The 13,275-nt window shown below is 43.1% G+C and overlaps 1 protein-coding gene across 1 annotated transcript in view; it reads right to left on the reverse strand.

The window, feature by feature from the left end:
• The window catches only part of LOC311616306 (protein mono-ADP-ribosyltransferase PARP14-like), a 52,919-nt gene extending 50,181 nt beyond the window's left edge, over positions 1-2,738 (reverse strand). Inside the window, exon 1 of the mRNA XM_084871497.1 lies at positions 2,490-2,738. Coding sequence (XP_084727623.1) covers positions 2,490-2,676 — 187 coding nt within the window. The 5' untranslated portion in view covers positions 2,677-2,738. The remainder of the gene's footprint in view (positions 1-2,489) is intronic.
• Positions 2,739-13,275: the final 10,537 nt, after the last annotated feature.

The following is a 13,275-nucleotide window of genomic DNA, read 5'->3' on the forward strand; positions in this document are numbered from 1 at the left end:
AGGTGATTCATTGTTAACAATTTCCTGGCAACTTGCTGCTGACAAGGCTGTCTTCTGATACGAAACCGAAACTGACTGGGACTTTCCACTCCCCAAGAACTTCTACCATAAAAGGTCATTAGCTGCAGGGTTTATGGGATGTCTGTGCTGGGGGTGGGGGGTCACACAAAAGGGCCATTGGGGCAGCCTGGGGGTGGATGTATGGGGTTGTGGGCTAGAACAGGTGAAGGAAGATGCCTGGCAGGAGACTGAAATTGGTTCTACATTGAGGGCTAGAACAGAATGATGTTATCACAGAATTATATTTTGCACTGGTTGTATTTTTATGCTGTCTGTTTCCTATAATGGGCTCCCATCTTGTTCATCCAGAGTCCTCAACAGCCAGCATTCTCAAACTTTAGTGCATCAGAGTCACCGAGGGTGCTGGTTCAAAGAGCTGATCCTCTCCCACCCACCCACCCACACTCAGGGCTCCTGGGTCTCTGGGACAGAGCCGGGCTGTGTCTGTTTTACCTGCTGAGAGTTAATGAGATGCTAAAGAAGAAAGGAGCTTTGCTAAGGGCCAGAACCATGGTGATACTAACAGTTGGAATCAGAGTGGTAACATCCTTGAGGAAATGACTGACATCATACAGCTGCCCTCTGTGCATTCCTTGGTGAAATTAATCCTTGGAAAACTGTGTACCTTGTTTCCATAAAGCTCTGAGCCAAGCAGGTCTCCTGCCCCCTGCCAGCCTCACTTCTTTCACACAATCTGTATACCCCTTTCCTCTCTGGGTTCCTCTCTCCTTTCTGGATCTTTGCTTAAAGCTTTCCAATTGCTCTCATGACATTGTAAGCCTCCTTGCCTCTCCTCTGTCCCAGACACTTCTCAAATCCAGGGAAGGAAAGCGAGAATAGGGGTTGTCCACATCCTCTCCTGTGTGATTCCAATGGAACAAGTGTGAGCTCTGGGAGTGTCTGGTCATCTGCCTCCCCGTAAAGACCTGGTGGGTGTCTTAAGCAAGCAGGTGGTAGGTATGTGTCCTCGCCTTCCTTCCTTTTGTTGTTGTTATTGTTCATCCTCGCCAGAAGACATTTTTTCCATTGATTTTTAGATTGGAAAGTGAGAAAGGGGGGGGGGGAGAGAGAGAGAGAGAGAGAGAAAGAGAGAGAGAGAAGAAGAAGAAGAAGAAGAAGAAGAAGAAGAAGAAGAAGAAGAAGAAGGAGGAGGAGGAGGAGGAGGAGGAGGAGGAGGAGGAGGAGGAAGAGGAGGAGGAGGAGCGAAGGAGGGAGGGAGGGAGGAAGGAAGGAAGGAAGGAAGGAAGGAAGGAAGGAAGGAAGGAAGGAAGGAAGGAAGGAAGGAAGGAAGTTTCATGTGAGAGAGATACATCAGCACTTGATTGAACCTGAAACCCTTTGGTACACTGGCTGACTCTCTAACTACTGAACACACCAGTCGGGGCCTCGCCTTTTCTTCAACAGCAAAAGCAAGTGGGAGGAGAGAACTCAGCTGCTCAACAGCCTGTGAGGGGGGAACTTCACCCTCAAAAGCTCACAACTCTCAACCTCCTTCAACCCAGTCTGAGGACCAGCCTGAAACCGAGGGACAGGTACCAGCAAACTTCCAACAAAGACAGGTGATCCCGAGCAACTGCCATCTCCCTCCAATAGCCTCTCCACTTCACCCGACAATGTGATTTTCAGCAGGCCTCTGCCCCTCCCCAGGTGACCCCAGAACCCCTGGGAAGCTCCCTGACCCCTGGGGAACTCTCATGACTCCTCCCATTGCTTATCCCCTTTCCTCCCCCAACCCTAAAAATTAACAGAAATAAGAGGGGCTCTCCTCTCCCTCCCTCTCAAATGGAGCACTGCCACTCCCACAGGATCAGTCACCAAATCCTGAACAGCACACAAACATGTCCCTTCATCCCCACACTGGCTCTCCTTGTTTAAGGACGCCCTTGTGCTCACCCAGAATAACTGCAGGAATCTCTTCAAAGGTCTGATTTCCATGGTCTCTCCCAACAGAAATCAGCGGACCTATTTCCAACCTAATGCATCTCCCTAATTTGGACTTTCTTTCCCGGGAAACTTTCTCTTCCCTTAAAATCGTGTTCCGATCAACCCTGGGAGTTCTAGATCTGATGCCTTAAGAGACAGAAGACCAAAAGCACAAGAGATGTAACTGCCATTAGCACACTGTGTATTTCCCCATTATCGCACTGTGTAGCCTTGTCCAAGGAGGCGAGAGCCTGGGCTCTCAGCGCCTTTCCTTCCACCTGGCGCGGCCCTGCCCCACCTGCACCTCTGGGCAGAGGCGGCCCAGCTGGGTTCCTAGAAGCTCAGGGCAGAGGAACCACAGGGACCCCGCGCATTTCTGGTCCCTTCTGCAACCCGCCAACTCCCAACTGCAGCTGCTGGAGAGGGTCCGCTGCGCGCCCCAGTCCTCCTGTCCCCGCAGGGAGAGCCCCATGGTATCCCCTCACCCCCACCGAGCGCCCTCTCACCATCAAGAGGATGGAACAGCACCAGGAAGCGGGCCGGGCTGCCAGGTTCCTGTCGGACCTCACACTCCCCTCCTCCTGATCTCTTCCGGCTCTGGAAGTACAACTGCAACTTGGTGGTCAAGCCCTTTGGGGGATCGGAACCCCAGGACCCCTCGACCAGCAGCGGGAAGGAATCGGGCGCAGCCATCTCAGCTCTGTTCAGAGCGAGACTGCTAGTCCTACCCCAGCTCAAAGCAGTTAACTTTGCCTCTTTCGGTTTCGTTTCAGGGGAAAACTCCTCCCTGCTCTTAGGTTACTGCCTTTGGCTGTAAACAACAACCCCAGATTTGATGAGTCACCCCCTCAAACCCTTCACTTTCCTCTGGGGCCCAGGGCAAAGCCATCCAGGTATTTGGGTGTACACGGGTCCCTAAACTCAGGGCGCATTTGCCACACACATAAGCCACTGGTGAAATCAGCAGCTTTGTGTCACCAGATTTCCTGCAGTTTTATTTTTGCTTCAACAGGACATTTGACAAGGAAATAAAATGGCTCATCAAACTGTGGATCTTTAGAATATTTGGGGTCCATTGGGGAACTTCTTTCAACAGTTAATGAACTATGAGAATTTTACCTCGTTTTCCTTCCTTTGCACTTTGTTCTCTGATCTGCTAATATTCTATATCTAGAAATGGGGGGTGGGAGGGAAAGACATGTTTTTTTAGGTAATGTTTACAATGTGCCATGTACTTGGGATAGATTCAACAGATGGTTCCTGCCTTCTCTGAGCTCAGGAAGCTGTGGGACAGAGGAGTTAGGACAGAGCGAAAAGAGTGCTCATGGAAGGAATACATAGGTTTCACAGGATGGAACAAATTAGGAGGGGCTCAGGAAGGGCTTATGGGGAGGTGAGATGTGACCTGAGGTTTGAGAAGGGGGCATGCCATTGTGTTGTACCTGCACAGAATCACTGGCTGTTGTGGCAGCTAGAGAAGAGGCAGGGAGACCTCCAAGTGACTACTGTATTGTCTCAGGTGAGAGATGGCAGTGGCTGAGACCAGGGTGCTGGCAGAGGAGGGCCCTCTGAGAAAAGATAGGATTCCAAATCTGTACTGAAGGCACTGCTGGGGGACTGGATGAAGGATGTGGCAGTGAGAGAAGAAGCTCACGAATGACAGATGGCATGAGCAACCGGGTGCATCTGTGATTTTCACCCGGTGTGCCACAGAATTTTTAAAGCATGCAATACCTGAGTATTTAGTCAGGGTCATTGACCTTTCTTCTCTTAGATTGTCAAGTAAAAATATGACAAGAGAAAACACAACAATAGCTATCTGGCTTGAATGAATGAAAATTAACCTTTTTTTTTTTTGTCAGATTGCCAAAATATATATTTTTGGTGTGCCACAGAATTTAAATGATTGGATTATGTGTGCCATGAAATGAAAATGTTTTAAAATCGCTGGTCTAGATCATAATGACATCTACCAGGTAGGAACGCCCAGGGGAGTCCAGAAAGGTGGAAGGGAGGCTAAGAATGTGTGTATCCTTGGCCCATAATAAAAGTGTTTCCAGTGAGAGGGAGCAATTATCATTTAAACACTACCAGTGCATCAGGTCTGAGAAGTGTCTCTTGGACTGCTGAGGACCTTGCAAGCACTGTCTCCTCGTCGGGGCAGGAGATGGAGAAGGCGTTGGCAGAGGAAAGGAAGGGAAGAAAGTTGAGACAAGCAAAGTCAGCTCTTCCAGAAGTGTGACAGAAGGAAAAAATAACTAGGCAGCAGTTTATGGGGTTATAAGATCAGGCAGCTGTTGTTATGTCTTTTTTTTTTCTGGCTTTGAAAATATTTTTAAGATGGAAGAGTCTTAGGCATGTTTAAATATTGGCAGAAAGAAGTGAAGGGAAGGTTGAAGATCAGGTTGTGGGGAAGGTGGGATGGAATCCTGGAGGCAGTAGTAACCTGAGGAGGGGACACTTCCCACGCACCAGGAACAGGTGGAGATGGAGTAGAGAAGTGGGGAATTCTGAGTGACTTTGATGGAAGGTATGGAAGTCCTTCCCTGGGGGATTCTGTTTCCTCTGCGGAGGACGTAGTGAGGTCTCTCAGATTCTGCCAAAATCAGGGCTGCTTCCCCCTGCAGGACTGGACCTGACATATTGTCCCCTAGTCAAAAAGAACCTAAATTTCAGAGATGGGCCAAAGAGAGTTCACTGGGCTTTTGTTCTGATCCATAACAATGCTGAACTTTATTCAGTCTTTTTTTTTTTCCCTCCAGTTTTCTACCGGCAGGTGGTGCTCATCATCCAGTTCAAACCAGCTTGGTCTTCAGAGGGGGATGAGGGAGGGGGGATGGGAAGGGCGCAGAAGGGAAGTCATAGCTCTCAGCCACACAGCAGTGACTACTTCCCCACAAGGCGTCCCACCCCAATCCGCAAGTAAAATCAATGTCTTTTTTCCCCCCAGAGTTTGGGGGTTCGAAACTGGGCAGAGAGTTTCTCTTTTTCCTCATATCATCATTTTCAAGAAATAAATTAGAGTGAAATGAAACTCTATATTTATGGGTGAGGCAAAAGTAGGTTTATAGTTATATGTGAAACACATAGGTTATTCTTGTATTATTATTATTTATTAATTATTGTATTAATTTTCCATATAAACAACTGTAAAGCTACCAATTTTGCCCCACCCTTTACAGTAGAAGTTTTAGCCAGCCATTGCTGTTTTTCTTTCTAGCATTTATTTCATTATCAGCAGTGTGCCTCGCCACTCAAGTTCAACTCATCATCCCTGGGTGGATTGGGGAAAAGCTAACAGAGGATCAGGAGGGCAGGTCTTGAAAGCCAAGGAAAGGAAGTTCCACAAGAAGGAAGTTGTTGACTGTCATCAGCCCTTGTCTTCTCTCCTGGGTTGTTTTAAACCTATTCACCCTCCCATTTCCCACAGTGTGCTTATCCTCTCTCAATTCTTTGTTTCCAAGGGGTGTCTGCCTCCTGAAACTCATTTCCTTCCAGGGAAGCAAGAGTCTTCTCCAGGCCTGGTGATGGTGACCCTCCAACATAGGAGTAGCCATGTTCACATGGCTGATCTAGGTTCTCCTTTCACCTCATAGCCACAGCTGATATTAAAAAAGAAGAAGAAAAAAAAGTATTTTATTGATTTCCAAGCAGAAGGAAGAGGGGGAGGGACATAGAAACTTCAGTGATGAGAGAGAATAATTGATCAGCTGCCTCCTGCACACCTCATCCTGAGTATTGAGCCTGCAACCCAGACATGTGCCCTGTCCAGGAATCAAACCGTGACCTCTTGTTTCATAGGTCAACCCTCAATCCCTGAGCCACACCAACTGGGAGCCGCAGCTGATCTTAATATAAAAAACACAGCTGCATTTTTCAGTTGACCTTCCCTTTCTCTGCTTCTTCTAAATTTCCCTTTTCAGGTTCTCTACAACCTTCTATGCAAACTTCTAGCATCAGGTTCCTTTCAAATTCTCAAAAGACCTCTTTACAATCCTCCCCATTTCACCCATTGCAATGCACACTGAGAGAGGGTGCTTTTCCTATCTGTTTCAAACCAGTGAGTTGTGAGCACCTCTTGTCCTTGTCCCTGAAACTCCTGGCCTGGGTCCCTGAATAGGATGTGACTTTTCAAGAAGTGAAGCAAGCCATCCACTCTATTACCTTTCTGTTACCACTCCAAGTTCAGTCTGCGGAGATTTTATTTCCTGAAAACAGTGATGTGAGAGAAACAATACGTTTTTGCCCAGTTCCAGACCCCAAACTAGGGAGAAGAGGATTCTGATTTTACTTGTGGTTTGGGGTGGGACGCTTTGTGGGGAAACAGTCACTGCTGTGTGACTGAAAGCTATGATGGACACCCATTACTGGCTTTGCTTCCTATGCTCATGTCCCTTTCAGGAAATTCATCTTCTTCAAACCTCCACGGTCTCCAATACCTTTCATTCTGCCAGAACAGTAATTCCTCATGTACATGTTTCCAAGCAGGAGTCATTTAGGTTCACTAGTATTACCATCAGATGGGAAGTGAAGGGAGGCGTCTACAGAAGAGTCCGGAATAGACTGGATCTTTTCAAGTCTGTATGAGATGAAGAGTAAAGATGCTTCCTGGTCATATAGTAGGTAACTATTGAATCAGACACACATGCATTTATCTCAAAACAAGCATTAACTTTCAGAAAGAGTACAATCTAGGATATACTTAAAAAGAAAAACAATATTTTTTTACACTATGCCATGCTTGATTACCTGTGATATACTGTTAAATATTGAACAACCAGCTCTCTGGGGAAAAAACAAAACAGTTTGCATATATGTCTTTGTTAATTATAAATTTTAAAAATATAAACATTGTATAGCACTTAATTTACAAATAATAATAAAATATTATTATTTTATTATTATTTTTGTAAATTTCAAATAATCTATGGCTGCAATTGACATAAAAGTTGGTCGATACTTTTATTCACATTATTAAGTGAAATGAAAATGAGAAAATGAAAACATATGTCTCCAAAACCGGTTTGACTCAGTGGATAGAGCGTCAGTCTGCAGACTGGAAGGTCCAAGGTTCGATTCCCTTCAAGGGCATGTACATTGGTTGTGGGCACATCCCTGGTGTGGGGTGTGCAGGAGGCAGTTGATCGATGTCTCTCTTTCATTGATGTTTCTAGCTCTCTCTCCTCTCCCTCTCTGTAAAAAATCAATAAAATATATTTTTTTAAAGAAAAAGAAAACATATGTTAGTACTTCTCTTATTTCTCAGTGACATGGGCTCCTGCTTTGCTGAATTGAATAATAGTTTTCAAATGCTGCAAGAATATTTTCTCCAGTGGAAGAGCAAATTAGCAAATTAGAAGACAAGGAAGCAAAATACCCACAAACTGAACTACAATTGGAGAAAAAAATTAAAAGACAAGAGGAGAGCCTAAGGGAGCTTTGGGACAACATGAAATGAAGCAACATACAAACAATAGGGGTGCCAAAATGAAAGAAAGAGGAACAAAGGTTAGAAAACCTATTTGAAGAAGTAATATCAGAAAATTTCCCTGATTTGGGGAAGAAAAAGTCACACAAGCACAGAGAATCTCAAACAAAGTGAACCTGAAAAGACCTACACCAAGATACCTCATAATTATGATGACAAACATTCAGGACAAAGAGAGAATCTTAATGGCTGCAAGAGAAAGACAGAAAGTTACATACAAAGGATCTCCCATTAGATTATCAAATCATTTCACAGTAGAAACACATCAGGCCAGAAAGAAATGGAAAGTTTACAAAGTGATGCAAAGCAAGGGACTGAATCCAAGAATACTCTATTCAACAAGGTTATAATACAAAATTGAAGGGGAAATAAGGAGCTTCACAGAAAAAAAGAAAAGAAAAAAAAAAAAGGCTAAGGAGGTTTAAACCATTAAGCCAGCAATGCAAGAAAGGCTAAAGGGACTGGTGTAAAAAGAAGAAATAAAAAGAGAAGAAGGAACACAGGCACAAAAAATAAAAATGGCTACAAATAACTATCAATAGAACTTTAAACATAAACGTGCTAAATGCTTCAACGATAAGACATCAAGACCTAAACAGTTTTGCTCAGTGGATAGAGCATTGGTCTGCAGACTGAAAGTTCCTAGGTTTGATTCCAATCAAGGGCATGTACCTTGGTTGCAGGCACATTCCCAGTAGGAAGTGTGCAAGAGGCAGCTGGTCAATGTTTCTCTTTCATCGATGTCACTTTTTAAAAAATATATTTTTATTTATTTTTGTCTTGCCACTTCAAGATAAACAAAGATTTGCCTTTTCTGTAGAGAGTGCCTGTGAAGGCGTATGAGCTGAGTGTCAGCCAAATTCAATGGCATCAGCAAAGCCACGTCCTAGAAACATACCTAGAAACCTAGGAACAAAGGTTAGAAAACCTATTTGAAGAAATAATGTCAGAAAATTTCCCTGATTTGGGGAAGAAAAAGTCACACAAGCACAGAGAATTCCAGAGGCAGGTATGTTGTAGGCCTGACCTTTAGCTCAGGCACTAGGGAGTGGGTTTCATTATCTAAGTTCAGCCAGGAGTGACAATTACAAAGAAGCCACAAGAATGAAGAATTGCAGCTTGATCTTTAACCATGATTTCACATAATTTCCTCTGTCTTAAACTTTAGTATAACTTCCTAGTATCATGCTGTGTATAATAAACATGCTGCACTAGCTCTGGGTTGCTGCCTCTCCATCAGAGGGCAGAGCCCCACCTGGTCCCAGCTTTTCCTATTATCTCTGTATCCGTCTCTTTCCTTTTTTCAATCCCTTGTTGCCCCTACTCAGGACATGTCTGCTCCTAGCCATGCTGGTCATGGCTCAAGAGAGAGAAAAACTTGCATTTTCAGTGCCATCTATAAATAATATAAAGCCTATGAAAAGATATCAAAGGAAAGTTTTGCCTCAAGGAATGGCCAATAGCCCCACTTTGTCTCAAAAATATATAGCTCAAGCTATCTAACAAATATTCCCAATATTACATTATCCATTATATGGATGACTTGCTCTTATCAAACCCACAGGAGGAGCAGACTTTAGCAATGTGTTCCCAATTAGAGAAGGAACTCCCTAAATGAGGCTCAAAGATTGCCCCAGAAAAGGTACATAGAGAAATGCCTTTCAAATATCTAGGAACCATAATTGAAAACCAATGTATTAGGCCTCAAAAAGTGGAAATACAAAGGAGTGCCTTAAAACCTTAAATGACTTTCAAAAATTATTAGGGGGCATTAATTGATTAAGACCTTATCAAAAAGTCTCTACCAGAGAAATGATAAATTTATTCAATATACTTAGGGGTGTCTCTAATCTTTTTTCACCCTGAACATTAACAAATGAAGCTAGGAAGGAGTTACAAAAAATTGAGTAGGCAATCTCCTCAGCCCAAGTAGCACAGGTTCAGCCTGAATTACCTTTATTAGAACAAATTAATCCTACTGCAAATAGTCCCACTGGAATTATTTTCCAAAATAAGAACTCTCCAAATATTATCGAGTGGGTCCACATAGGGCATAGATCCTCTAAAACTGTGATTACATATATAGAACTCATGGTTCAATATCACAACTCAGAAAGCGCTACAGATAGCTTAGAGGAGAAGAACCCCAATGCATCTATCTCCCCTCCACTGGAAAGCAATTAGAAATGTTATTTCAGGCTGATTTAAATTGGCAGATTGGACTAAGTGGATATTCAGGGGAACTCAGTTGTCAGCTACTAAAAAACAAGTTACTATAATACAATTTTTATATTACACCCCTATTATTATTATTTTTTAAAAAAATAGTAGGCAGGAGCCTATTCCTGGAGCATTACTGATGGTTCATCTAATGGTAAAGCTGTTTATATGCAATGAATTCAGACCAGTCACACTTCTGTGCAAAGAATAGAATTACAAGCTATCAAGTTTGCATTGCAGGATTTCCAAGAGCCTTTTAATATTATTTCTGATTCTGCCTATGCTGCTGGCCTGGTAAATAGAATTGACACTGCTCAATTAAAATGCCTCAGTGACCAAAGTCTATTTATATTATTTAAACAGATACAGCAAATTGTACAGCAAAGATAATATCCCTTTTATATTACTCATATCAGGGCTCATACCCGCCTGTCTGATCCTTTAACAAAAGGAAATGCATATGCTGATCAGTTGGTTGCTTTATTAAAACAGGCCCCAGAAACTCATCAGCTTGCCAAAATGTTGTCTAAACAAATTCTCAATCACTAGACAGCAGGCAAAACAGATTATCAAGGTATGTCCCACTTGCATATTACATCTGCTTCAAGGGCCTAATACAGGGATTAACCCTCAAAGATTGATAAGGGACCATATCTGACAAATGGATGTAATATACTCCATTTGGATGGCTGGGGGCATTGCATATCTCTGTAGATACCTTTTCAAAGGTCCTATGGGCCACTGCATCTATAGGAGAAACAACAAAACAGGTTATTAATCATTGCCTAGCTGCTTTTGCCATCATAGGAATTCCAAAAACTATTAAAACTGATAATGGACCTGCATACACAAGCTGTCATTTCCAGCAATTTTGTATAAAATGGAAAATTCAACACATACGGGAATACCATACAATTTCCAAGGACAGGCAATTCTAGAACACCAACACCAGCAGCTAAAATTTCAACTTTAAAAACAAAAAAAGGGGGAATAGTGATGCTGGAGAAATCTCCTGTAGGTAGACTACACCAAAACTTAATTACTTTAAATTTTTTTACTTGTAATGCTGATGGCAAGATACCTATGGAATTACACTGGTGTCAGAATAAACCAAAGGAAAATGGTTTGGTTAAATGGAAAGATCCCGAGTCCGGTTTATGGAAGGGTCTCAACTCTTTGACATTTTGTTGAGGATATGCTTGTGTATTTCCAGAAAACTCCTCCAAGCCCATGTGGATCCCTGCAAGGAATATTAAACTTCAACATGGATCCAAGGGAGGAACTGGCCATATTAGCAAGGACTTTGCAGCTGGAGCCTCGTCCTGTATCTGCGGCTGCAGACAGACAACTACTCCAGCCCCAAAAAGCAATAGCTCCAAGCAACACACTGAAGATAAGGAATGGAAGGAGAATGAGACAGATGAGAAACATCCCAGAAATGACCTGGGGGATGATGAAGAAGACAGTCCAGAAAGCTGAGCAAATTTGTGAGGAGACAAAAACCCCAAGAACACCTGAGAATGTTTTCCTTGCCATGCAGCAGCCATCAGTGGTGTGGTAATACTACCAGGGGCAAACGGGGAAGTATATTGGACTTATGTTCCTGACCGACATGGGTAAGACCCCTATTTGGGTTGTGATAGAGAAACTAACCCCAGCCCCACACCATGCCCTCCGCCTATAGTCACCAATAATACCAAGCACCTTGGTCATCCAGGGGGACTACAGGTGGGACAAGGAAGTATCTGGGTGAAATATAATTACACAGGTGTCACCACTCAGCTTTCCTTTTGTATGACACAGAGTCCAACTGCTGCTTCCTTGAGTGTAGACTTAAAAAAAGGCTTCTGGTTAGCATGGACACCAAAGGAGAGGGAAGCAAAAGCCCAAATACATCTACTATCACTAATTGCTCCTGGGAAAGATACAGAAAATGTAACATTATTGTGTCATTCCCCGCCCCCCCCCCCCCAAGCATTATGTAAATGTTTTACGAATGGCTCCCCTCAGAGGAAGAAATCAATTGTCAAGACTGCTATAGTGCCGAAGCCAGTTTGGCTCAGTGGTAGAGCGTTGGTCTGCGGACTGAAAGGTCCCAGGTTCGATTCCGGTCAAGGGCATGTACCTTGGTTGCGGGCACATCCCCAGTAGGGGGTGTGCAAGAGGCAGCTGGTCGATGTTTCTCTTTCATCGACGTTTCTAACTATCTCTCTCCCTTCCTCTCTGTAAAAAAATCAATAAAATATACATACACACACACACACACACACACACACACACACACACACACACACACATATATATATATATATATATATATATATATATATATATAAAGACTGCTATAGTGACCATCTCACCAGCAGCAAACTTAATAACAGTTTTCCTTTGTGGGCTGGAGCCCTTATGGGTCTGCTTATAGTAACAATTGCATCCTAAAGTGGTGATATCTGCTAGCTCCAGCACAAAACTCTACCTTTCTCCCTACAGAGGTAGTGTTAGCAGATAGAACAGTCTGATAGAGTACACTACCCCTCTCTCCCCAGCCCCAAACCACATTAGTATAATTGTACTTATATTCCTGTAGTCCAGTAGGTTTTAAAATTGATTGCTTCCCTTCATTCTTACAGCCAATCAGTTACCAATACAAACATTCATTCATGTATTCATGACTTTTGAAAAATCTATCCTGGAAGAAATAAATGTCTTTGAAAATCATAAAACATGGACAAATGCAATAAATTAATTATAAAGGTTAATAATTAATACTCATAACAAATTTATAGAAAAATTAATATTAACTCCATTTTACTATGAAGAAACTGAAGCACAAAAAGGTTAAAAATCTTTCCCCATGGCTACACAACTAGCGACTGATCAGGCTGAAATATAAACACAGGCGATCTTGCTCCAGAGCTCAGCAGGATGCTATACTTACATCGTGATGCTCTGTCCATATCTCTTCTTCAGGCAAATAAACCCATTGTCCAGCTGCTAGAACTGTTGAGAGTTCACAGCAGTGTCCCTCACTGGCCTTGCCCTTGCCTCATCTCTCCTACCTATAGTTTCCTCTTCCTCAGGGCAGGGAATATTTCTGTCTCCTACATTTGAGTCCAGTTCTACCCACAAGCCAAATTAACCATTCATATTTATTTATTTTTTTAAATATATTTTATTGATTTTTTACAGAGAGGAAGGGAGAGGGATAGAGAGCTAGGAACGTCGATGAGAGAGAAACATCGACCAGCTGCCTCTTGCACACCCCCTACCGGGGATGTGCCCGCAACCATTGTACATGCCCCTGACCGGAATCGAACCTGGGACCTTTCAGTCCGCAGACCGACGCTCTACCACTGAGCCAAACCGGTTTCGGCCCATTTATATTTATGTGGTCCAAATAACAAAGCTGTGGTAGTGAGGGTATGGAGTCTCATATATCTTGTTAATTTATCTTGTGTGACTTGTTAATTTATCTTTGTACAATAGTCCCCCATTATTTTCACAAGATACATTCCAAGACCCTGCTGCCCCCCAGTGAATGCCTATAACTGCAGATTGTAAAGGATCTTATATATATACTATTC

This window comes from Pipistrellus hanaki (assembly GCF_964339955.1).
Source record: "Pipistrellus hanaki genome assembly, chromosome: 2".
In the NCBI taxonomy this organism is placed as follows: domain Eukaryota; kingdom Metazoa; phylum Chordata; class Mammalia; order Chiroptera; family Vespertilionidae; genus Pipistrellus; species Pipistrellus hanaki.